Source organism: Phoxinus phoxinus, assembly GCF_949152265.1.
Source record: "Phoxinus phoxinus genome assembly, chromosome: 16".
NCBI classification, from domain to species: Eukaryota; Metazoa; Chordata; class Actinopteri; order Cypriniformes; family Leuciscidae; genus Phoxinus; species Phoxinus phoxinus.
Window position 1 is genome coordinate 32,953,078 of NC_136891.1, and position 26,071 is coordinate 32,979,148.

The 26,071-nt window shown below is 37.5% G+C and overlaps 1 protein-coding gene across 2 annotated transcripts in view; it reads right to left on the reverse strand.

Annotated features, from left to right (window-relative positions):
• Positions 1–8,072: 8,072 nt before the first annotated feature.
• The window catches only part of fndc1 (fibronectin type III domain containing 1), a 46,984-nt gene continuing 28,985 nt past the window's right edge, over positions 8,073–26,071 (reverse strand). For both annotated transcript variants that reach the window (XM_079639430.1, XM_079639429.1), the window contains 7 exons: positions 19,601–19,837; positions 16,509–16,617; positions 12,130–12,209; positions 12,009–12,038; positions 11,160–11,321; positions 10,819–10,941; positions 8,073–8,863 (listed from right to left, as the gene is read on the reverse strand). In XM_079639430.1, coding sequence (XP_079495556.1) covers positions 8,748–8,863; positions 10,819–10,941; positions 11,160–11,321; positions 12,009–12,038; positions 12,130–12,209; positions 16,509–16,617; positions 19,601–19,837 — 857 coding nt within the window. In that variant the 3' untranslated portion in view covers positions 8,073–8,747. The remainder of the gene's footprint in view (positions 8,864–10,818; positions 10,942–11,159; positions 11,322–12,008; positions 12,039–12,129; positions 12,210–16,508; positions 16,618–19,600; positions 19,838–26,071) is intronic.

Sequence of the window (26,071 nt, forward strand, 5' to 3'; positions counted from 1 at the left end):
GTAAGCTCGCATCTGATTGGCTAAAGAGCGACTGATCCGCGTGGGTCAAAAGCTCTGCCAGGAAAGTCTCAAAAACACACACACACTCACATCCTAGGCGATTCACACGTGAATGACGATTGCACGTCCACATTCAGGGATAAACTCGTACATTTTAAACACTCAAAGGTTTTTGCACACAGTTGTATATCTACGAATTGTGTTTTGCATTTGTGAAATGTATTTTATGAATATATTAATTTATTTTGCGCATGTGAATTGGTTTTTGTGGGGAAACATTTTTTCCACGCACGTGAATTTTTTTTGTGTGTACGTGAATTAGGTTTCATGCATGTAAAATTGTCTACGCATGTGTAAATCAGGTTTTCTGCGTGAATTATTAATGAGACTGATCTGTCTCCATAGTGATGATTATATAACACAGTGTGTTTAATATCAGTGTCCTCGTACTGCTGGAGTAATTATCTAAATCAAGACAGTTTGGTTATTGCACAAGATGCGCTCATGCCAAAGCACAATATTATACAAAATATATGCATATTGAAATATGACACTATTTATGTGATTTCCAGAGTCCCAGGAACGTAATGCCTCTCCATGGCAGGGCTACTTGGCTGGATACAGGAGCTGTGGGCCCTCGCTCTCTCTGTTGCATGTTTACATCTCTTCTGGTGAGTTATGACAGGTTTTCCGTGTGGAGGTTAGGTGAGTCTGTGTTTTGGCAGGTTTCTTCCTAGCTGGAATGAAAAAAGAAGACGAAGAGAGAGAGAAAAAAACTGGGAAATAACTGCAATGCAAGAGGGAGTAACCAGAAAACTCCAGAAACATATTACATCATGTCTCAGGTATTTTAGGAGATGAAAAACCTGTGAGTAATTTTCCTTTGATTGTTGGAGTTTGTGATAAAGGTAGCAAAAAACAAGGTACGAGGGAAACAATGTGAATATAAATCACATAAATGTCTGATGATATCTGTTACAAGAACAGATATATGTAACCAGATCTTGCATTAATGCGTTCTGAATTTGATGTATTTTGACTCAGTTCAATGACCATTTTCCATCATAATGGAGGAGCTTATACGCACATTCCTATTTATGGCTGAAAAAAAAGTAATTTTCTTTTTTTACATTTTTGTTGTTGTTGTATCATTTCATTTTAAAAGGTACCTTGTGACTCGGTGTTGTTATTGTTAACTGAAACTATATATTTTTTTAAATAATGCTGAAATAAAATACATTAGATGAAAAACCTAAACTAAAAAAAATATTTTAAAATGCTGCCTCGTCATCTAACTGAAAATACTCTGTTTAGTTGACACACTAAAATGACTGAAACTGAAATAAAATAAGTAAAGCTATATAGAAATGGCTACAAAAAATGCAACGTCTATCCGAAGTTGGATGTTGTTGACTTTTTTAATAAAAATTTGAAATAAAATAAAATATAAATATTAGATGAAAAACCTAAAAAACTAAACTAAACTAAATTTAATATGCTGCCTTGGGAACTCACTGAAATAAAGTACTCTGTTTAGTTGACTAAAATTACTAAAACTGATATAAAACAACTAAAGCTATATAGAAAAATGATAAAAAGCTAATAAAATGACTAAAAACTGAAAATATAAAAATAGACATGAGGGATGAATATGCAAAGCATTGCACCATCTCCTTTATGTTCTTATATTGTAAGCATCAGTTTTAAAGCTTTGTATCATAAATATCATGTTTTCTACATGTTAACTTATAACACATCTGACTTGTGATGTAATGGGCTTTTCTATGTTCATGCCCAACTGTGTTGTCAACAATGTTTTAATTTACAGCCTCACACTCTCTCCTGTGTATCAACAGCGCACAATACACGTTAAGCGCACCAGCACGACCTTTGACTGCTTTTAAACGGTTTTACAGCGGTGGGCTTCTTGCCCTTCACCACAGCGGGGCCAGAACCGCTCACAAAGCACAGCGGTTTTACGCATGACTAAATTGGGTGCCAAACATGGCATTATAGAGATTAATTTTAAATGATCAATCACAAACTGGGAATGGTGGTAGTTTTAAAACATTAAACTCTTGCCAGTTTGGCAGGGAAACCCAGTCTATGTAAATCTATGTTAAAAGTGCACAGGGTACATATTAAACTTCCAGGCGCTAGAAAAACACCAGAGCTCAGATATAAATGCCTTAGCCTATCTGTCCTGGTCAAACTACAGTGTGAGACTTGCAGAAAGCCAGAATCCCTCTCCTATGTGCCAGTCAATAAGTTCACGATGAGAACATGATCCCAATAATGTAGTAGCCTTATTGATTGTCACTGTAAAGAACTGCTAAAGTCATTCTGTCATGTCCTGGATTGTATAGTTTGGATATAAAACTCAAACTGCTTCAGTCTGGCACTGGCTGAGGCTGGTAATCTTGTACAGATACTGTGAGTAAGACAAAGCAGAGAGGCAAAATTTATCAGGACACATTATATATGATTATATATTATTACGCCAAATTTATTAAACAGAGCTTTACCTCAGCAAAATATATTCTGTCATGACAACTCTATTCAAAATATATTCTGTCATATAGTTTGGCATGTTATATGAGACAATGTATGTTCGGTCTTAGGCCCCGTTTACACGTACATGGTTATTTTGAAAAACGGAGACATTTCCCTTCGTTTACACGCAAACGGTGAATTCGCCTCTGAAAACGATTCTTTCTAAAAACTCCGGCCAGAGTGGAGATTTTGAAAAACTTAATTTGCACGTTTGCATGTAAACTGAGAAAACTGAGTTTTAGGCAGCCGGCGTCACAGTCAAGGCGGTAATCCATCCGCCGGAAACTGAAGCCTCCCCGCGGGCCGCCATTATAGCAGAGCATCTCCTGTTAGCATCCCATTGACTCCCATTCATTTTGGCGTCACTTTGACAGCGAATAACTTTACATCTGAGGCGTCCAAAGACTCCATTTGTCCATTATTTATTTCTAAAAAAACACGACAGTGTATAAAAGGCTCCATTACTTTGTGTATCTTACGGTATGGCCCCGTAGAAGCCGTTTTTGTAAAAATAGGCTAACGATTGCGTCATAACCACGCGACTCTCTGTCGTACTGTAGAGAAATTACCGTATAGACCGGCGGAGAAGCTCACAGGCAATCGGGGGACGTGGAGGCATAAAGTCAAGGGAGAAGCACATAATAAAGTTGCTCCCGCTGCTAGCTCATGGACAGCTAATGCTCACGCTCTCCGTCTCTATGAGATTCGGAAGGGAATGATTCAGATTTCTCTCGGCACATCTACTAGAAGACTGACAGCTGTCAGACAGGCTCACGTCACATCTACGTCATCAAGCTCAGTTTGAGTCTGCGCAGTTCGCCTGCCGTCCGGAAGAGTGCTTCTAATGGGCTTCACTTTTCTCCGTTGAAATCTATGGGGTCGCTGTGTCCATCTTATATACTGTCTATGGTCACAGTATGAGACTATTTTCAGGATTCTGATTGGCTAACGTGGGCTTGAGCTTCTCGTTACACTAAAAGGTTTGCCATGCTCTTGACGGCATATACACAGGTTCGAGTAAACGAACACTTGTCTGAAAACTGACAGGTGTGCACGATGTTATTTTTGAAAACGGAGAGATGTGAAATGTCCGTTTATGAAAATAGCCGTCCACGTGTAAACGTAGCCTTAGCGGAATAGATCTGATGCTGTTGTTATTGCTGCTGCAGAGCAAGTATGGGACTTTCTACTATCCAACACACACACAACACACTGCTGTGAGCAAGGAAGACATGCTGCTGCTTTACAAAATAGCATACATGAATTACCCCTAGCGGATCTACAGGTGGAGCTGGGGAAGGTGGAGGGTTCAGAAAGCACACTGCGCTGATACAGCAAATGCTGATTAAGTATTTGAAGGTTGATCAGCGAGCTCATTGGCTACAGATACAGCAGGAACCAATCAGCTGTGCCCTATAGAGAATGATGCAAGCAGATTGAGTTAACTGTGCTATTTAGAGTTTAATGTGTATATTTTATACATTTATTTTCATGAAGAAGATCAAGAGTGATTTCTGATGTTGGTATGAGAATACTGCCTTCATTTTGTGTCTTATAACTTGGAAATGCTCTTTACTGCACATTAACATATTTTATTTTTGTGTTACATTACATTTATTATAGAGAATTCAATAATGAACTGCCAGAATTTAATTGTGTATCTCAGCAAAAGACTCAAAGAAATTAATAAATGATAAACATGCAGCTGTATGGTGGATTACAGCATCTCTCTCTCTCTCTCTCTCTCTCTCTCTCTCTCTCACCCCCCCCCCCCCCCTCTCTGTCCTGACTTTCTTTCGATGATTTAATCCTTTTAGTATGAGTGGTAACATTTTCCAGCCCAAGTAGCGCATGACCTACTTTGAAAAGAGATGCACAAATAGCATGTGGAAAACAGTTTAGATCCTGCTTTACTTCAATTTGAATAACTATAATTTTATACAAAATTTTAGGTGATTTTACCTCATTAAATCTAATGAAACTGGGTCTCATCCGATGAAAATTACTGAGCGATTATCACAATAATCCAACAACCAAAAAGAGAAATAGAGAAACTACGGATTAACAAACGTATTGTAAATCTGCAGTTGATATAAACCACATTACAAGGCAGTCGTAATTGCTTGAGCAACTTGCCTACAGGCATTAGGGTTTACTAAAGCAACTGGCCCAAACTAAAGACGTGTGTAGCCATTAATGGGATCGTTTAACGGAGTTCGATGCCTCACATGTGTGGTTCTCCACTAAATTAAAGGGAAATGATTTGTTAATGCTTTAATTCCCTGTAAAGCTTTGTTCAGCAGACCTTCATTATTGTCAACATTTTTCAGAACACTATATTTGCATTTATAGGTTACTGATCTTTGATAAGCACATTACCTTTTATGCCATAGATTAGTCTTATAATACCACAAATACACAATTAGGCCTAAATGATAGCAAACAGACCTTTTCATTGTCATTCTGTGAGATTGGAAACAAGTCCATTATTGCTTTGAAAAAGGTAAATTAAATGTGTGTTGTGTAGTATTAACTTTGTGAGCTTTTCGGCTTAGTTTAAAGGTGCCATGTGTAAAAATTGAGGTAAAAATATCCAAAAAATGAGCTACACGCATCAAAAGAATGAGAAGAAATAAGGGCAATGATGTCATTAAAAAAATGTCAAGTTATAGTGCTGCAGAGATATCAACCTTAATTAGCATTAGCATTACTAGCCACGGCCCGACAGGTGTTGTAATACCAGTTTCGGCCATGGGAGGCGGTATGCGGGCAACATAACCACCAGCCAACCTGCAATACACGAATAACTCGCACGGCTTGTGGGCGTACTTGAACCTGATGTCTATCGTGTGGAAAGTACAGCCCACTACTTCATTTCAATTCAGGGAAGAGAGCGGAAGGATGGCTGAAGCCTTTGGCAAGAGACCCCTACAACCACCGCGCTCTGAAGCACAAATCTGATAAGATAAGAAAAGGACCGCTCGTCACGGTCCGGGCTCGAAAGCGCGGGGGACGGCGGGCGAACTGCAGCGCATAGCCCTGTTTTACAACGTTTAGGTTCAGCACCCATTCTGACACGCCCGGGATCACTCCCCATGCTTTCGCACGCATAGATAGGGGCAGAATGGTCTCCGTGTTCTGACCGCCGCACTGCGCGGGTTCGAGAAACTGAAACGGAGGTATCAACACGGCGCGCGCGCCCTCGTTGTCTGAAGAGTGCTGCTCACTGACGACAGCAGCCGCTGTTTCACATTCAATGACTCGGTCGCTAAGGACGGAGAACAATTTGTGGCGCGAACAGGTCATTTGTAGCCTACTGTATCTTTCAACAGTGTTCGTGTTTTTTTACTATAGTAGAGATGATCGGTTCACGTGCGCTGTCTGATGTTTACTGCATCACTCGACATGGAGAGGTTGGGTAAAGTAATAATTACAAGAGCTTCACGGTTATCAGATACAAGCATTCAACGGCCCTGTAGTATATATATATATATAAATATAGGTTATTTGTGTTTGTGCACGTGATATCAGGAAGCAATGTAATAACGTTACCTGTAATACACACATGATGGCGATGCGCAAATCGAGTGTGTGTGTGTGTCACAAATCATTATTGTTTCTTCAACTTATTAAAATATCTTACTTTACTGCAACTATCTGTTTCTGCTTCTTTATCATATTTATAGTGTGTGATTTATAAAATACCATATCCTACATCACATATTTTGATATGTGAGGTATACTGCCCCCATCTGGTATGGAATGTGGAGTATGACTTGATTTTTTTTGCCAGACAATTACACAAGGCACCTTTAAAGGGATAGTTCACTTTAAAATGAAAATTCTGTCATCATATACTCTCCCTCAAGTTGTTTTAAACCTGTATGAATTTCTTTCTTCTGTTGAACACAAAGGAAGATATTTTGCAGAATGTCAGTAACCAAATCCAGTCCCATTGACTCCCATAGTATTTTTTGTCCTACTATGGGAGTCAATGGGACCAGTTAACTGTTTGGTTACTGACATCCTTCAAAATATCTTCCTTTGTGTTCAGCAGAAGAAAGAAATTCATACAGGTTTGAAACAACTTGAGGGTGAGTATATGATGACAGAATTTTCATTTTAAAGTGAACTATCCCTTTAAAGCTGTCATTGGAGTATAGAAAGCAACTGGAAACCTTAGATATTTGATCATGGTTCCCATCGTGCGGTCGTTGCGATGACAAGATCGGTGACCTGCTCAAATTTCCCTCATGTTCTCCAAACCTACAACATCTTCCATGTTTGTAAATATATTTGCCACAAGATATTGTTCCATTGCACGCCACTCTGCAAAAATCTCTTTTGTAGAAACAGTCTCTCTCAAACACTTCCTCTTTTAACATCTTTAGCAGATGTGTTTGTCCGGTCTCATTTTGCTCTCTCTCTGGCAAACCACTTCAAACCCATCATCTGTGAAGACGGTTCCTCTTACAAACGATGAATCGATACATTCTGAACGTGCAAATAGCCACAAGTTTTTGATTTGTACTGTTTCTCATTGATTTGTGATTTGAGCTCTGCAGATATTTGTTGACTGAATGAGGGCAAGTTAAGAACCGTTGTAGTTTACTCTTAAAATGAATAGATCTTCTCATATTTGTCTGTTGTTTAAAAATAACCATTACAACACCCGACTCTGGACAAACACATAAGAGATCCCTTAGCCTAGGCATGTAGATTATTAGCTGCCAAATAAAACATTAATGGGTTTTATTTAATGATAAGAAACTACTGTACTTACAGATAAGAAACCTTGCCTGATTTGAATCCAGCTGATGCCAAAGTGAGACTAATTATTAGGGCAGGCATGCCAAATGATGACGCACCTTTCTAACAATGCCGGAAAACATGGATGGATGCCAGTCATTGAGCTGGCATACTATAATTATTGTTTATTTTTTAATGATGGGAAAGTATTCAGGCTTTATCTTGTACAAAAGATGGGAATAATAAATAAGAATGGCATAAAAAAAGGCATATAAAGTGCAATGAAATTTATTGCATGGCGTGTAGGAGGAAAGAACTTTCTAGGAATTTGTAATTTTGGAAGTTATAGGCTTTTAAATGTGTCAGAATAAAGGGTTATTGCTAAAACACCTCATCCGAAATAGATTTAAAAAGGAGGATAAGTTATTACCACCTATTATTATGTGGAAAGCCCACCACAGTTGCATGACCACAAACACGTACGTTTCAATCAGAAAGAATTCAACCGTTCTTGACAATGTTCTGGATATATAAAATGCATTAAGATGGTGACAGTAATATTTCCCTGATTTGTATTCTTGTTTTTTTTTTGTACTCTGTCAATATAACAAAAAAATATTTTTACTTTTTATTTCTAGAAATGTAGCAGTGTGAGTCTTTAAAGAATGTGTGATTTGAAAAGTAATCTGATTGTGATCAATATAATGAATAAAAAAAATATAATTCTTTAAAATTATAATATAATATAATAAATCACAGACTTGGTGTGTAATGAACAGAAGTTTGTGGCACCTTATTATTTATCAAAGGGAGATGTTACATTTTCTCCATAGCACCTTTATTCAAATCTGAACCATTCCTGAGCAAATAAAAATAGTTTTTCCCCCAATCTGCCCTAATATGGGCAATACTTCCATGCCAACTTTTGTTCAAAAAGAGGGTAATACAAAAAGAGTACAAAACATCAGCAAGTTATATAAACAACAGCAAACATCACTCAGATAAAATTGTTACATCATTGCAAATGTCATATTTTTGTTCTCAGACATTACTAATTCATTTGTGCTTTGATATTTAACAAGCCAAACATTTGTGTTTCTTTGAAGTTACTGTAAGATAAATATTCCAGGTGAAGTTGAATGTGAAATAATTACTAATACAGAGCACATGAAAATAAAACACTGTTAATAAACTCAAATACACATGCTGCAATTTCCTCATATACAGACTGTTTTTTTTTTTAAAAAGTGCTTGATATCGAATACGTAGAAATATTAGTGTTACTCAAAGTACTATATTCCTTCCATCAGAAGCAGATGCTATATGATTTAGGTTTGTTTGCCACGGTGAGCAGTAGTTCACCTCTGTGATTGGCTGGTAGATATAGGAAGAGATCACATGGTGTGTGATTTCCTGTGGAAATGTCCTCTTGGAGTTTCCCCCTGTTACCACTTTCCAGGGATTGGAACTCCACATTCATACCAGCCAACGAACGGATGTGGTGTGCGCCTGCCAATGGCCCCGAAGTTCACTGGCTCTTGTCTGTATGAGCGATAATATCCTGAAATCCACAAACGGCATCATGTTACAGTGCTGATTGATGCTTAAGCGGAAGTGAGCAAACACAGTCTGCGTTTACACTTGGCATTAACATGCGATCACCATGATGGATCAAGCAGATCGGATCATTAGCCAATCAGGACACGGTGCATTTACATTTGTTCATATTAATGAGCCTCTGTATCCGGATAATCGATCGGATTTCTGTTTTTGCATAATATTTAAATTAGGTCTGTAGCACGACACCAAATTAAGAGTAAAGATGATATAAATTAATCAATGTCCCAATTCACCTTTGGCTAAGCCCCGCCCCCCTTAGTTACTGTTGCTACGTCCGTCAACTTCATCTGGGCTCTGGTTTGGTATCAACATGGCTTATGCTGTGACGGCTCTTCCTGCTGAACTTTTATCAAACTTTTATAAAGCAGCAAATAAAGTGTCCGATAGAAGTAGGCAGAAGGGGCTCAGTGTGCGTTCGAAGGCTATATTCAAGACATACCGGAGAAACACAAGCAACAACAAGATCCAAATAGAGGCAAAAGCATAACGGTCACAGTCAAAACATGACCCACCGCATATCCTAATGGAGACGGAGACTGGGACTCACAATATCAGGAGCAACACTGTTCATGCAAAGCTGGGTCTCTATTCACTTCTATAATCGTTATTACAAAGCAAACGGACTACGCGAGTATAAAGTTGTATTTATTAGCAGCGTGTGCTAGCGTATCAACAATTAGGGTAGAGAACCGAAATCATAATCTACACCAGCATAAAACTGTCTAACTAGTATAACTTCACAGTAAGGTTAAAAGCTAAATGTATCTTAGAGACAAAAGTGTGTTGTTGATCTTGAGGGGTTTCGCTGACTGAGGACGTCCACACAGTTTAATCCAAAGACGACACTTGTCAGGATTTGACCGGTTTTGGGAAGGAAAAAAACGGACCCCCCCTCCAACCTCTCTGGGAAACGCGTATCTGTGTTATAAATGCCCCAGGCACAACGGTTAACCATATTTTTGATAAAACTACGACGGTAATAGCCTGCCGAGACCAAAAATATGAGACGCCTGTGTTAAAGTCAATGGAGCGCTGTGAGAAAGTGTCGGACCGCTGTGGAGCTCGTTCTTGGCTGCGCTGTGATTGGTCAATCTACATTCTAGGGCGTGGCTTAGCCGAAGGCGAATTGCTTTCACTCACTCACTTTACTTTCCTGTGAAGTTTTTTTAATGAAGGAATATTTCCAGAGTTGATCATACAAAAATAACTGGGTTGATCATGTTAAACTGTCACATCATCGATCATCGGGGGTTAAAGGTTATAGCGTGCAATGACTATATTAACAGAAATGGGAGATTAATAAACATGCTGAAACAATAAAAACATTCAACATTTCAAATGTTAAAAAATAAAAAGTTTATTCCCATTATTCCTGGGCAGCGCACGCTCTTCATTAAGATCTCATGATCACAGCTGTGATTGTACAGGAGATCGCCTCTTCAGATAATGTTGCACAATTAAAATGAAAAATGACACACACAGTATCATGTAAGTCTAAATAAACTGTTTTAAATATTGACGTTTATTGTAAGGTTCAAATAAGTTTAATTTATTGTCTAAACTGCGTCTGGCCATTATTTTCTGACAGCATGTGGGGAGATTTATATGACATCCACCTGTGAATGCAGACACACACACACACACACACACACACACACACGACGGCTGGGTTGCGTTTACATTTCACTGAGATCCGATCACAGTGCGTCCTCGACTACCTCTGGACCTGGACACGCTGATCGATCACATTCCCATTAGAAGCGCGTTTACACTCGTCTTTTCAATGTGTGTGTGGACAACATCCGGATACAGGGCGCATGTTAATGCCAAGTGTAAACGCAGCCAGAGATGACATGAGATGAGGCAAACTACAGAGCATGCTCAGAGATGCCGTACCTTGAGCGGTGGGTAGGTTGAGGGAGAGATTGTGTGGTCCTGTCCTTCCATCTAGATAGGAGTCCACAAACTGGCAGTGGTCCTCTCCATGGCCAAATGTATCAGCGACGCTGTAGAATGTTTCTGAAATGGAAAACAGTCGTAGCTTGAGTATCCCTCAGGACCCTAACCTCAGACAGTGTGTTGTGTTTAGCTGAGGGAAACTGTGGTTTGGATTGGATACTTCCAAGGCTTTAAGGCCAGACCTCCAAAAAAAAAAGACCGCTTCATATTACCGACACACTACAAGCAGTAGATCAAAGTTTTAAATGTATTATGTTGTTAGAAAGGAAGGTCAGTACCTCTCAGTCCATCTCCCATGAAGATCTTATAGCGCAGTGAGTTGCAGAGGACGACACCTACAAACTTCTTGTACCAAGTGCGCTTGACGAACTGACTTCCTTTACAGGAACTGTGGGCTGGGTTAAACCTGAATGAGAACGGGACCCAGATGGGCTCCCCACCTAGAAAGGGAATGAATGTCAATAACAAATATTTTTAATTTCAAGTCATTACATTTGAAAAATGGCATGAAAAAGGGCACAATGGTTCTTATAAAAAGACATGCTGTTTTTTGTTAGTTAGTGCAAACACAGCAATGCTGACTCAAAACCTAGCGTGATTAGTATAATATTGTCTGATGAAGATGGTTGACCAAGGTAATCTTGCTGGTTGTTGGGACACCAGAACATCAGCATAAAAAAGCTAGTCTTTTTAGCACATGAAGAGAGAAAGGTTACTTTAAACTAGTGCTGGGCAACGATTAATCGCGATTAATCGCAACCTAATTAAAAGTTTGTGTTTAAATAATATATGTATGTGTACTGTGTATAATTATTTTGTATATATAAATACACACACATGCATATATATATATATATATATTTAAGAACTATTCGCATGTATATATTTATACATAATTTATATTATATATAAATATAAATATTTTATATATAAATAACACATTTTTCTTAAATATATACAGGCATGCATGTGTGTGTATTTATATATACAAAATAATTATACACAGTACACATACATATATTATTTAAACACAAACTTTTATTTTTGAAGCGATTAATCGCGATTAATCGTTGCCCATCCCTACTTTAAACATACAGGAATATAATGTTTAATGATGTATCTCTTACCTGGGGGTCTCTCTATGAGCAGGGGATCATCTAGATTAAAGAAAACACAAATTTAATTTGTATTTATCAACATTTTTTAATCCAACAACCTATATGTGGGTTCAGACAAGAGAAGACTCACCTGACTCTGTGACGTATGTTAAAGTTTCACTGAGTGGCCCCAGGCCAAAGAAATTCTTTGCTTGAACTTTGAAGTAATACCTGAGAACAAGAATAAGAACATTCACGTATAAAATCTGCCATATTTAAAGCATGGTTTGCTGTCATGAAAGCATCCTATATGTACAACTAAACACTCATAACTTCATTTACAATGAGAGCATAAGGATTTAATGATGACAAGGGATGGAGGAAACTATAGGGAAAGGGCAAGAAAATGAAAAGAAAGAAAACAATTATATGGAAAAAATAAAGGACATGAAAGCAAAAGGGAATGGAAATTAAAAGAAAGAAAAGGAAAATGTAGGAAAATGAAAGGAAATGAAAGGAAGCATTGAAATGAAAGAAAAACAAGAAAAATGAAAAAGAGGAAGAAAGTAGGAAAATAAAAGGAGAAAGAAGAAAAGAAAGGAAAGTGTTGGACAAATAAAGGAAATAAAAATGGAAGAAAAAGAAAAGAAAAAAGATAAGAAACTAAAAAAAAGGAATTGAAAGCAAAATTGAAAGGAAATTAAAAGAAAGGAAAGGGAAAATGAAAGGGAAAAATATAGGAAAACGAGGAAATTTGAAATGAAAGAAAGGGGGTAGGATAAATAAAGGAAAAGAAAAGGGATTGGAAATGTAAAGAAAAAAAATGGAAAAGAAAATAAAGGAAAAAGTGAAGCAAACTGAAGAAATAAAATGAAAAAAAGAAAACCAAAGGAATGTATAAGAAATTAAAATAAATAACTGAAAATAAAATGTAAATGTCGAAGAGGAAAAGAGGTTGGAAAATAAAAGGAAAAATTAGAAGAAAAACAAGTAAAAGGAAAGGACACATGCAGTTAAAATGTGCATTTCTAAAATGCATTCGGAAATGATAAGAATGAGCCTCTGGCTAAAAGAAAAGGCTGACAAGGAATAATGACAAGAAGAGGCTGCACGTCAAAGAGGGCGAGCAAGAGGATAACACATCAACATGGAATTTCCAATCTGACAAAACCTCTTTGTGACAAATACCAGATCACAAGCACTTATTCTGAGTCTGGCACATCCTTTCCCTCTGAGGATAAATTAGACAAGCACAGAAATTAAACCAGAGAACTGTGATGAAGTTCAAAGGGCCGAGTAACAGCGCGGTTCTGCCCGAGAAGCTGTTCGGTAAGCTCATGCTTCACTTATTTAACTCAGGACCCGTTTAATGACATCAAATCAGCACTGCTGGATCAAATCAGCACCGCCACGTGGAAACTCTGACCAAAATAAAGAGAAAATGGACAATTACAGTCAAACCGCCAGAGGGAGAGTGTGGAGGGGGCCTGTCATATTTCAGTGTGTGTCCATGTGAGTTTTCCTTGTCCTTTTGACCATATATTACTAAGAATGTGTGTATGTGTTATTTTTCCTTCTTCTTCTGACCATAATTCTTCATGGAATTGATGAAAGCTCCAGTCTCGACATGGCATCCAAGTGGTTTGTCATTGTTGCTTTGACTCAGAAGGAGCTGTTATTGTCCACAGTGTGGGCTATTTACCTCTAAAAGCTATTGCAAATCATTCATAAAACTTATCAACACTTCATGCGCGAATTATAAAGTTGTCAGTCACTGCGCTCGGCTGAGAGGCTGTAATAACAGAGGCTTCTAAATGAATCCCGGGGGAATATAAAAACAGCTTTATTATCCTTGCATTCCACATTTGGTGTATGAACCGAACATCTGTAATGAGTGCATTTGCATTCAAGTGTTTTCTCAAGGTAGTGATGGAGAGAGTGCATCTGCCTGTCTGGGAAAGTGTACAAAACAACTGTCAATCAAAGCTGGGGTGTTGCACACAGCTGCATGCGTTTATGCATGTGTGAGAAACCAGTGTGCAGGATAGATGAGATCGGCGGATGATTTTTTGCATTTTCTGCGCTGATTTTGAAGCTAAATCTGTGCTGGGAGTCTATACTTTAAAATCATAACCGAATAGGCAGAAAACATTTAAAGGGGTCATGACATGAGAAACCAAATTTGCCTTGATCTTTTGGTATATAAGAGGTCTTTGTACCATTAAAACGTCCTGCAAGTTTCATAGCTTAAGACGTCCTCCCCATTATAAACGAATCATTTATTTAATCAAGCTCTAAATACAGCTCGTTCTGGATCCATGGTAAGAAGTGACGTCACGGTACGAAGTGACGTACCAGCGTTTGCATAATGACCGCCTCCAGCACAAGACAACTACGCTTTAAGCGCAAGACAACTACGCTCATTTCGTATCATTGTCGCCCCGCGCGCTTCACAAGTGTTCAGTCGACGGACAGCGAGTGGGTCTGTGTACAGGGAAATTGCGATGCCGCAGATCTGCTGTTCCTGGCTGTGGACAAACAACATCTTTGAATACGCTGCGAAAGATCCAGTCGTCAGGGAAAAATGGATGCACTTTATTTTTTTGCGGACGTCCCAGTCCATTTGAAGGATGACTGTTTTGAGAACAAATCCCAAAATGATGCTGGCTTTGCCAGAAAACTGTTGCTCAAAGATAAGTCCGTGCCGACTATTCTGGGCTCAACAACGACGACGCAAACTGTAAGTTATGTATTTAAAACTTTAAACTACTTTTTAAATACGCTGAATCCGCAAATGTTCTGGCTGGGGGCGTTAATAATTGATGCATAGGCACTGACGTTAGCCAATCATAACAGTGGGCGTTAACACTGAACTCTTAAAGGGGAAACACCCCCAAAACAGACTGTTTGAATCAGAGGATGAGAAACAGGGAAAAGGTCATAAATCACTACATTTTAAAAGTTTTTTGTAAAAAGAACTATAGTAATACTATAATTGCACCTAAGGGAACATAATAATAAAATAAAAAAAACATGTCATGACCCCTTTAATAAACACAATTGCATAAGGGATGTGCACAACTTTCTGAATGGCGGGCGTTTCAATTTTGCGTACATCTGTGGATCAGCTCATGGTGTCGTAATGCACCACTGAAGGCTTGCTGAAGAAAGCATTTATACGGGTCTGGTAGGCAGAAATTACTTCACATCCTTGGAAAATGTCCAGACAGCCCATAAACACCTCCTTTATCTTCTGCTGCTAACATGTGTTGGTGATAGCAATATAGCAAAATAGCAATTTCTTTAGTAAGTGAAAAACTCAATTATGCTTCTGTTTTTTGGAAGGTGAGGAGAATCATTATTTATTATTAAACAATTATTAGGGCTCTCAGTCTAAAATGTTTGATTTCAAGAAGACTAAATTACACACCGACCTTTGTGTAATTATTAGATCAGGCAATTTTGTGTGGATGAAATTTATGCATTGCATATGCAAATTTATTTTGTTCAAAACAAAGTTTAGGGTCAGTACGATTTTGTAATGATTTTGAAAGAAGTCTCTTATGCTCACCAATGTTTTCTTTTAATCAAAAATACAGTAATATTGTAAGATATGAATTACAATTTTCTATTCTATTTTAGTATATTTTAATTTATTCCTGTGAATTTTCAGCTGTCATTCAATATCATTCTAATATGCTGATCTGGTGCTCAAGAAACATTTCTTATTATTATCAATGTTCAAAACATTGTTTTTTTGTGGAATGGCGTGATTTTGATTTTGATGTGGAATGGCGTGAAATTCAAAGAACAGCATTTATTTGAAATTGAAAACTTTTGTAAAATTATATATATCTTTACTGTCACTTTTTATCAATTTAATGCATCACTGCTAAATAAATATATTACTATCTTTAAAAAAAAAAAAGACGAGCTTTGAAAATAATTATGACTTTGCAAATGACTTTAGTCAAACTTCCTATCTGGGTTTGATTGATCAGTTCCAATCTGCTCCAAAGACTCAGAATGAAACAAATATGTCAAACTGAATGGATGCATTACCGAGTTATGACATAATATGACAGCCCTACTAATTATATCTAAGTCCCTTGCTCCCATGACTTAACCTGTCTTTTATTTAACATTTTCAACTACATCTTAGATCAGTTATCTTGTCAGTGATAGTTTAAGACTTAGCAAAAGATGTTTGGAAAAATGTACGTCACCAAAACTATTCCTAGATGATGTTGCACAACAAGGGGAAAATAAATTACCCATTCATGGAAATGTATGTCCAATAAAAGAAGTGGAAATGATTTTGTAGCTTTGTACACCAGCAAGCCCTCAGCATATTGTTGGATTAAACATGATTTAGGAAGGCTCCCAAAATATTTTGTTTGTGAGCCTTTACATGCAAACTGCTTTGTATTTAATTTCAATCATTGCACACTATAGAAAACACATGAATGAACATGCAAACACACAAAGCATGTAAAATAGTGAATGCATTGATGATACGCTGGATCGCACCTGGCATTGGGCTTGAGGTTTTCAACGGGAAGGTGTGTTCCACTCGAGGGTCTGGTTGACCATCTGTTGTTCAGGACATCATCATAGGACGCACTGTGTACCATGTAGCCTATAAAAGACAGAGAGTGAACAATTAAATGCACTAAATGTCAGCGATTCAAACAGATTCAAATAAATGAGCTTATTATGTCATGTCTGTGCAGGGATTCTTCAATATAATCCGAGTTCTTTATTACGTCATGGAAGGGCTAAAGTCCCGCCGAGGAGCAGGATGTATATAAAGCATGTGTGCGTATTTTCCATCATTTAAAATGAAAGAGAGGAGTGAAGCTTTACGAAAGAAGGGAGGATGACTGAAAAAGTACATATAAAGTAATATACATTTTTAATAAAGGAGATTATTAAAAGAACAAGCATCGGTTAACAATTTCAGCTGATAACAATCATTTAATAACTTTACATGCCGTTTAAAAGTTTAGGGTCAGTACGATTTTTAATGTCTATGAAATAAATCTCTTATGAACATTTATTTGACTTTATTTTTATTTTTATGTATTCCTGTGATAAGCCATTATTCCAGTCTTCAGTGTCACATGATCCTTCAGAAATCATTCAAATATGGTGATTCATGAATCTTACTGACCCCGATTTTATATATACATGCACATACAAACACATTTAAATAAAAAAATATAAATACATATGTTGAATTTGTAAATGTATTATTAATAGTAAATATAAATGCTTTTAGGTCTAGTAAAAACTGTGTACACTGTAAAAAAATATTTTCATGATTTATCATCACAACTTTTATCTTTTGTCAAATCAACTTCGATAACTAATGTGTGAAGATAACACTATTTTGAGTTTCTGTTTATTAAACCATTCTTCTTCATTTTATTAACTCAAATTTTTAATTACAACAAACTCAAAATTTTAATGCAACAAGGTAACTTGCTTTTTTAAGTTAAACCAACATTTTTTTTTTTTTTTACAGTTTTTTCAAGAGCATGTGGACTTTTCATGTGTTGAAAAAGTTGCACCATTCATCACTTTATCAGTTGACTGTTGGCAGGGAATCCCCTGCATTTAAACCTCCTCACATCACATCATGACACTAACAGTGGCTGTGGGAACTGCCTCCCTGTACGTGTGATCAGGATGAAACTGTCGAGGTCAATAATGTGGGAGCAGTGTTATATATTGCTTTGTGTTTGGAAATGCACATTAAATGAAAACCAGACATGCAAGACAATTCAGCATACTACACTTTTACAGATCAGGGTACTTCAGTATTTCAGAGCGCAATCTTACATCTTATTTACAAACCACACACAATCCATTTCAATCAATTACTGAACAAGCCAAAATAATGCACACTGTAATTTTTTTCGTAATTTAACGGTAAAAGACTGTAAAAATGCTACAGTGAAAAACTGTGAATTGGTTAACAGAAAGTTTCCTTACTATGTACGGTAAATAACTGTGATTGATCTAATGGTACATTTAATGTAATTTTACTGTAAAATACCGTTAAATTAACAGTTTTTGAAAGTGAAAAAGAATAACTCATTGTATAATTTACAGTAAAAAAAAAAAACGTAAATTCACATTCCCACAATTCCCTACGTGACACTTCACATTTGATGTATTTTTGTGTAAATAACTGTTTCGTCATAGTTTTTGTTGTCAGAACTGACCAAGAACGGACAGCTGATAGACAGCAAACAGAGGAACTAATTAACGAGACACACCTGAACTGAAACTCACATCAAATCAAATCAGTAATCAGTAATCATGGAAACAAACAGGCAGGGGGCGGAGATTGAGAAAGACAGAACTGAACTAATTAACAGATTAACCAAACACAGACAAGAATAGAAATCAAGCTGGACTGTAAATATTTTTCAGTGCTGCTATCAAACATCCCTTTTTTGGGATATTGGCTTTGTCGAATGAGAAAATAAATATCACTGCACCTTTAATATGTTTGAAAGAGCTACTAAGGCCTAGTCCACATGTACACAGGTATTTTTAATAAACAAAGTTTTTCCTCATCCATTTTTTGGATTTCGCATCCACATGAAAACGCAAAACCACGCTATGAAGTGCTGTCAATAGCATTCCAAACCAGCCAATCAGAAGCCTGGAAAAAAGGTTATTATATACTGTCTATATTACCAGTTCCAGTTACGACGTCACAAGCCAAAATTTCCAGTATCACCATCTACACGACAACACTGCAACCAGAGTTTCTAAAAATCTTCATCCTGGCAGGAGTTGCATTTGGACAACAGACAAACCGCATAGAAAAAGCTGCTCGTGTGGACAGGGCCTGAAACTCCTTATCCTGAGCATAAGTCACAAGTTCAACTTTGAGAGTAAAAATCAAGCCTTCTCAAATTTAACAGTTAATTCCTCAATTGACCATTTGCAAAGCCCCGCCCCCCTTAGTTACTGTCGCTATGTCCGACAAGCTACGCCGCTCTCACACACACACACCATGTTCTCACAGTGAAAAACACACGCGGAGCAGAGAGGACACTGACAACACACTGACAGACACAGACCAGCTTACTTTTGATATTAAACAAAGTTTCACCTTTCAAATTTGGTCATTTTTTAAAAGAAATGTAAACAATAAATAGCGTTTTGTGGCTCTTTAATGTGTGTGTCAGATCGCTGTCGCCTCAGTTAAAGCCGCTCGTGAACCGATCATCTCTTCCTTCTAGTTCATTTATAGCATCAAATAAACATGAATGAACATCAGAAGGAATGTTGTTTTAACCGCGGAAAGACGTCAGTACACTCCGCTTCTCAAGCTCAAATCCTCCAACGTTAATCTACTAACTCTCCTGACTGCGTTGTCGGACAAAATGGCGGATGGCGAAGTATGATTGGTCAGATCACCTGTCAATCAAGCTCCCTGCGAAGGGTCAATTGTGATTTAAATTTGTCCTAAGCCCGATCTCGATCCCGAAAGAAAGCTTATAATTTATTTGAGCTATTTTGTGGTTAAACTTACAGACTGAAGTCAATTTTCACAGTATTTTTAAACAATAAAAAAGGAACTGCTATAGACTGTCACTCACCAGACACCATGTCATCTTTCAGTGGAAGTGCCCAGTCCAAAATCACAAAGGAGTGACAGCCCTCCATAGCAACCACAGTGACATTATGGGGCTTGTTTTTGGGTGGCTGCTTTTGATTGAATGATTGTTGGTCCTTCTCCATCAAGTCTTCTAAGACATCCACCTGCAGGTACTCCAGAGCCTCGGTGAGGGAGCAGGGAGCTCCAGGGTCCTTGCGGATGTAGTTCACATAGGGAGCTGAGCGTGGAGAAAAAGAGAAAAGCAAAAGATGTGAATTGAGGAAATAAGGAAAGGCAAATACATATCACTAACCTAAACAGTTTTATTTCAGATTATAAGCATTTGACAATTTAAGTGCTAATCTGAATTCATGTCATAATATTTTATAGTGTTTGGTTTTCCCCCTATTAATGACAGCAGCAGCACACGTTTGTGTAAAACCTGAAGATCATGTTTTCCGGCACGATTTGAGATTATGTTGAGCTTCACCGGAAACTATCTGAACGTATAAAGAGTCAAATAATCAAATAGAAATAGTGCACAATCATACATTTTTATTATTTTTCCCAGTTTTACACCAAAAAATCCCAGATTTTCAATGTATTACGGTATGTATACGCTACCGTTCAAAAGTTGGGGGTCATTAAAAAAAAAAAAAAAGTTTTTAAAGGCGTCTTTTATGCTCACCAAGGCTGCATTTATTTTATCAAAAATACAGAAAAAATAGTAATACTGTCAAATATTGTTTTCTATTTTAATATTTGATAGTATTTGGTATTCCCCTTATAATTGCTTTAATGACAGCAGCACAAGATGAGTAAAACCTGAAGGCACGATTTGAGATTATCTTGAGCTTCACCGGAAACTATCTGAACGTATAAGTCAAATAATCAAATAGAAATAGTGCACAATCATACATTTTTATTATTTTTTTCCATGTTTACACAAAAAAAATCCCAGATTTTCAATGTATTATGTTTACAATACCATTCAAAAGTTGGGGGTCATTAAATTTAAAAAAAAGTTTTTAAAGGCGTCTTTTATGCTCACCAAGGCTGCATTTATTTAATCAAAAATACAGAAAAAATAGTAATACTGTCAAATATTGTTTTCTATTTTAATATACTTTAAACTTAAATGTATTTCTGTGATAGCAAAGCTGAATTTTTAGCAGCCCTTACTCCAGTCTTTGTTGTCATATGATTTTTAATGTTGAAAACAGGGAAACTTTTTTTTCATGATTTTTTTGGATGAATAGCAAGGTCAAAAGAATATTAATTTATTTGAAATAGAAGTCTTTTGTAACATGTCTTTACTGTCACTTTTGATCAATTTAATTCTGAGAAAAACAAAATTGACCATAAACTTTTGAACGGTAGAGTACATAAATTGCCTTTGGCTTTCAATCTGTATGTTTTATTAGGTACAGCAAGTAATACGAAAAAGGATTGCAAAACATCCATGGACGTTCGTGCAAACTGACAACAAATACCTTGGAAGTACCGTTCAGTAAACATTACATTTCTGTTGTGTTGTTTGCATTAGCTTGTTGTCCCAGTTTAAGAATGTACCCAATATGCGCTTGCTCGTGGTTGCAGACAATAAAAGCTTTTATTGTTGATATTTTGCTGTAGACTTTTTCCTGTTGGCTCAAAGAAATTGTTATTTCTGTCGGTCCACACAGTGCCAGCTGGATCCACAGCTGTGAACACTTCCAGCAACCCCTGTCTGATTGGGCCACAAGATTCACACCTGGACCGAATCAAAAGCTCCATGTGATGTTGAACCCAGATACAGAACAAAAAACACACTTCTGTGCATGTGCCTCCACAGTGACCAAATGAGACTCACACACACACAAACAAGCTGCATTGAGTGCACTCGTTACGGGTGATAAAACGAAAACCACAATACAGTGTGTGAAGAGGAAACCACTGATGGGGAGAAAACCTGAACAATGCACGCTAAGAAGAGTCAAGACATAACTTTCCAATATTATTACACAGCACAGGGCTACATTTTGATGTCGTTTTTTATATGCATTCACAAACAGTCGTACAGAGCAAACACAACAGAAGCAGTGTGAAATATAGTGGATTTTTTGGCGTATCTGGAGAGCAGAGAACACCCTAGCATATTAAACACATAAATATTAAAGACGCGTCTGAGGTTTGGGCCAGAAGGAAGCCTCTCTCAGCTGATATCAGCACATTTAGCTCATGTCGGTTTATTTAGGGCTTCTATCTTGACATGTTTCTCTGTTTAAATGGCTTGCATATGTGTAAGTATGTGCCTGTTGTGCAGCCCAAAGACTGGAGTGTCAGGATTTATTTCTCCACGCATTGAGGATAAGACATTTTACCAAAGAGTTGTGTTCTCTGTGTTCCTAGAGCTGGTTTTTATAGGTATGTTGATGTGCTTCTGCTCAATCTTAAGGCTGGTTCACACGGCAGGATAATTAGGCCGATTTTAGCCCCGATTCGCCCCTTCCGACAATCTTAAAGGAGAACTCCAGCGCAAAATAAACCTTAGGTCTAATTACACATTGTTACCTGGTCAACCGTTATCTGAGATCCAAGTGCGCTGAACTGTGTAGAATCTACGAACTTGGATCGGCGTTCGTAGATCGACTGGTAGAGACTGTTTTTCAAAGATGGCTTCTGCCTGTATACGCGAAGTTGACTGTATGTATAAAATATCTTCTTATTAAACTGTCTGGACACGGTCAAAGTTCTCAATGCTTCGGTTTGAAGGTAGGGACCCTCATTATGCTGCCATGTTAGTGTGGGGCTATTTTGAGCCTTGTTAGTGGTATTAACAAGCGATTTTTATTTGTCATTACTCTATGCCCATATACTAGCGTTATACTAGCGTTATAGGCTAAACTGTTTTTAGAGATAAAACTATTTACATTCGATAATCATGAAAACAAATCTCAGATAACGGTTGACCAGGTAACAATGTGTAATTAGACCAAAGGTTCATTTTGTGCCGGAGTTCTCCTTTAAGGATGCTCCGATTATGGTAAAATAATCAGATCAGATATTCCTGCCGTTTGGTGTGTTAAAACTGCTCTCGTCTGCTCGGAAGGACGTCGGGACCGCTCCGATCTCAAATCGGGGATATCCAACATGTTGGATTTTTTAGGCCCGATTTCTCCTCGTGTGTGTGTCCCCCGGGGACAAACGAGCACGCCGCCTGTGGACTGTGGCGTGCAGCCAATCAGAAAGCGAGGTGACGAGGCGGCGAGGAAGCACCGGGAAACAAAATCAAAACAGCCGGCGGCATGGTATGGTACGGTACGGTACAGGTTTTTTTTTTCCGGTTAAAAACAAACTACAAACTATCGCCACTGCATCCTCTTCGTCCGCCATGATTGTTTACTCTGAAGTCTCATTGATCTCGAGAGATTTTGCGAGATTTCCCGTCTGACCTGGGAATGCTCGGGAGTCAAATCGGTTCGTGTGCGATGTGTTGATTTTGCCGTGTGGTTGCGCACCACACACTGTACGACCAAAACTGTTAGACCCGTGATTTTTTTATCGCCGTGTGTGGGGTCTCTCAGGTTTGGAAAATCGACCGACAATTTTAAAATCGTCCTGTGTGAACCTGGCTTAAGCTGAGCTATATATACTGGCTCAATCATTCTAATGTATGACAGCTTCCTCAACTCAGTTTTACTCTTGTACCCATTAGTAATACTCACATTATGAGGCCAAATCCTGTAGCCACAGTCTGTAACATGCAGTATTTCTCTTGGTTCCTCGGTTCCTTAAATAATCATACTTTTTAATTTGAAGAGCTCAGCATACTTCTGGCTCCAGTGGTCTAAATTGTGATGATATCTCATTTGCAAAGTTCTGCTGGGCATAGTCATTTTCTAATACTGCAATATAAATGCATTACAATCACCAACATAGGGACCATTGAGGGCCTCCCTCATAAAACAATGAAGAGTTGGCTAATAATGTTTTTCTCATTCTTCTGCTGTTTTCCTATGTATCTAGCCAGAGAAGTTGATGTCACATTACTGCCAAGACAAGCACATTTAGAGGAGCCGTGAAACAGTCGGAGTTCTTGGATTGCTGGCTAATGACCAAAAACAGAACGTGACCCCTGTCTTTTCATAATACATTCATTAAAAGAAATGACCCTTAATCAGTGATACCTGACACCAATGCGGATTGTTAACCATAGATTTTAAACAGGCTGTCAATCAAAAAGACTTTCAAATTTCAAATTAATAAAATATATGACTATTAATTATTCAAATTAATAATTTAATCCCATATAAATATTTAATTTCAATATATAAATACCAATATTTGCTTTAATTGAAAGACATTATTGTTGCAAACAAAACTACTGATTATTAGACATTCGAAAACGTGGCTATAGAAGCCGATAAAATATTAAATTTAATTCAAAAAAATGTTTTATTGTTATATGTTTGAGCTTAGATACTTGCAGTTGGGAAGTTCACTTTACTATTGTAAGTGCAATACTGTAAAGTCAATGAGGGCAGAACTACATTTGCCGTATCACTAGCCGAAGCTCCAGCTCAGCATAACCATTTCTGAACCTCATCTGGCTACTGGCACAGTCTCTGCATGAAAACTGGGCCTGATATAATGTTCCAGAGGTGTATAGCGTATAGTAGTCGAGATTTAAGTTCGGAAAGATGGAGTCTGTTGAACCTGAGGTTGAAACTAAAGGCTATTACAGTCAGTCTTGGTAAAAAGCTCGACTAGAGTCAGGTAACAGGTTGAATAGGATCACATCATTTTTGCACTAATCCATTGCTGAGTGGAACACAATTGCAATGTTTAAACAAATGTGAATTATTGTTTGAAACAATAACCTAAATAGCCTATATAACTAACACACGCGCACACACACACGCACACGCGCACGCGCACACGCACACGCGCACGAACACGCGCACGCGCACACGCACGCGCACACACACGCGCACACACAGGCGCACACACAGGCAGAGGGTCTTAGAGTATTTGGGAAGGAAGCCCAAACCCACAGACATTCAGCCATAATTTATAGAGCGGAGTCTAAATGCTTTCACTCAGGCATTCTCAAATATTTCCTACAGAAGCTGCCCACATGAAACATCCCGAGAGCCTGTAAAGTCAATGGCCTCTAAAATGGCCTCTACCAACACATGATATGTGGTATTTGTTGCGGACGTGAGGGGTTGACGAGGTTAGTTACACTCGAGCCATAGCGGAGAGACCTCTAAAAGTAAAAGGTAAATTTAGAGTAACATGATACAAATGGGGAGGCTAAAGGTAAAGACATATATTTTTTCTGCTTTTTACAATAAACTACCATTCAAATGTTTGGGATCAATAAAGACATGTTTCAGCAAGGATGCATTAAACTGATCAAAAATGACAGTAAAGACATTTATGACATTACAAAAGTTTTCTAATAAATGCTGTACTTTTGACCTTTAAATTAAGTCAAATAACCCTGAAACAAATGCATCAGGGTTTCCCCAAAAATATGAAGCATACTGTTTTCAAACATTGATAATAATAATAATTTTTTTTGTGTGTGTGCACCAAATCAGCATATTAGAATGATTTCTGAAGGATCATGTGACACTGAAGGTGACCATCACAGGAATAAATTACACTTTAAAATAATAAAATAGAAAAGAGTTATTATAAATTGTAACATTTTACCATATCACGGTTTACTGTATTTTTTATCAAATAAATGCAGCCATTTTTTTTTTTTCAGTAAATAATATCTTACCGACCCCAAACATTCAAACGATAGTGTACACATTTACTAGTAACTGTCCTGGAGGTTCAAATCACATAAATGTCAGCTTATTTTGTATGATAGACTCTTTACACTTGGCATTAACATTTGTTACATGTCTTGATATTTTTTTAGCTGGATTGCATTGCATTCATACCTTCATTTCAATGTATTTTCAGTGCGACTGGATTGCATGATTCAAAATTGGATAATTAAAAAATTCTTTGCAAACCCTTTACTAAAGGATGTTAATGGGTCTAGAAGTGAAGAAATGAGGTTAAAAGTTTCAAAGCGCTCTCTATTGTGAGAGAAATTAGATTCTGAGTGTAATAGAGTGAAATAATTATAATCGGGTGAGGTAAGAGTGTGTGACTGTTGTCTTTTTCACACTGCGAGAGCAGAATAATGAACAGAACTTGCAACACAGGACTTTAACGACTCAGTCTGTCAAAGTGACATGTTTATTTACAGCATAATCTAATTTATTACTTGTGTAGCTGAATGCGGATAATGAAAACATGTTTGCATTTTCATCTTCATTAAATGTGGTCAAAATCTGGACACCTCAGGATGTAGTTTTGGTGATGCGATCACAATCCGATTTTGTGTTTTTACATGTATTTGGCAATCCAAATGTGAGTCAACTAAAGGTTGTATCAGCGATTTCAGGCCCAAAAATAAATGATC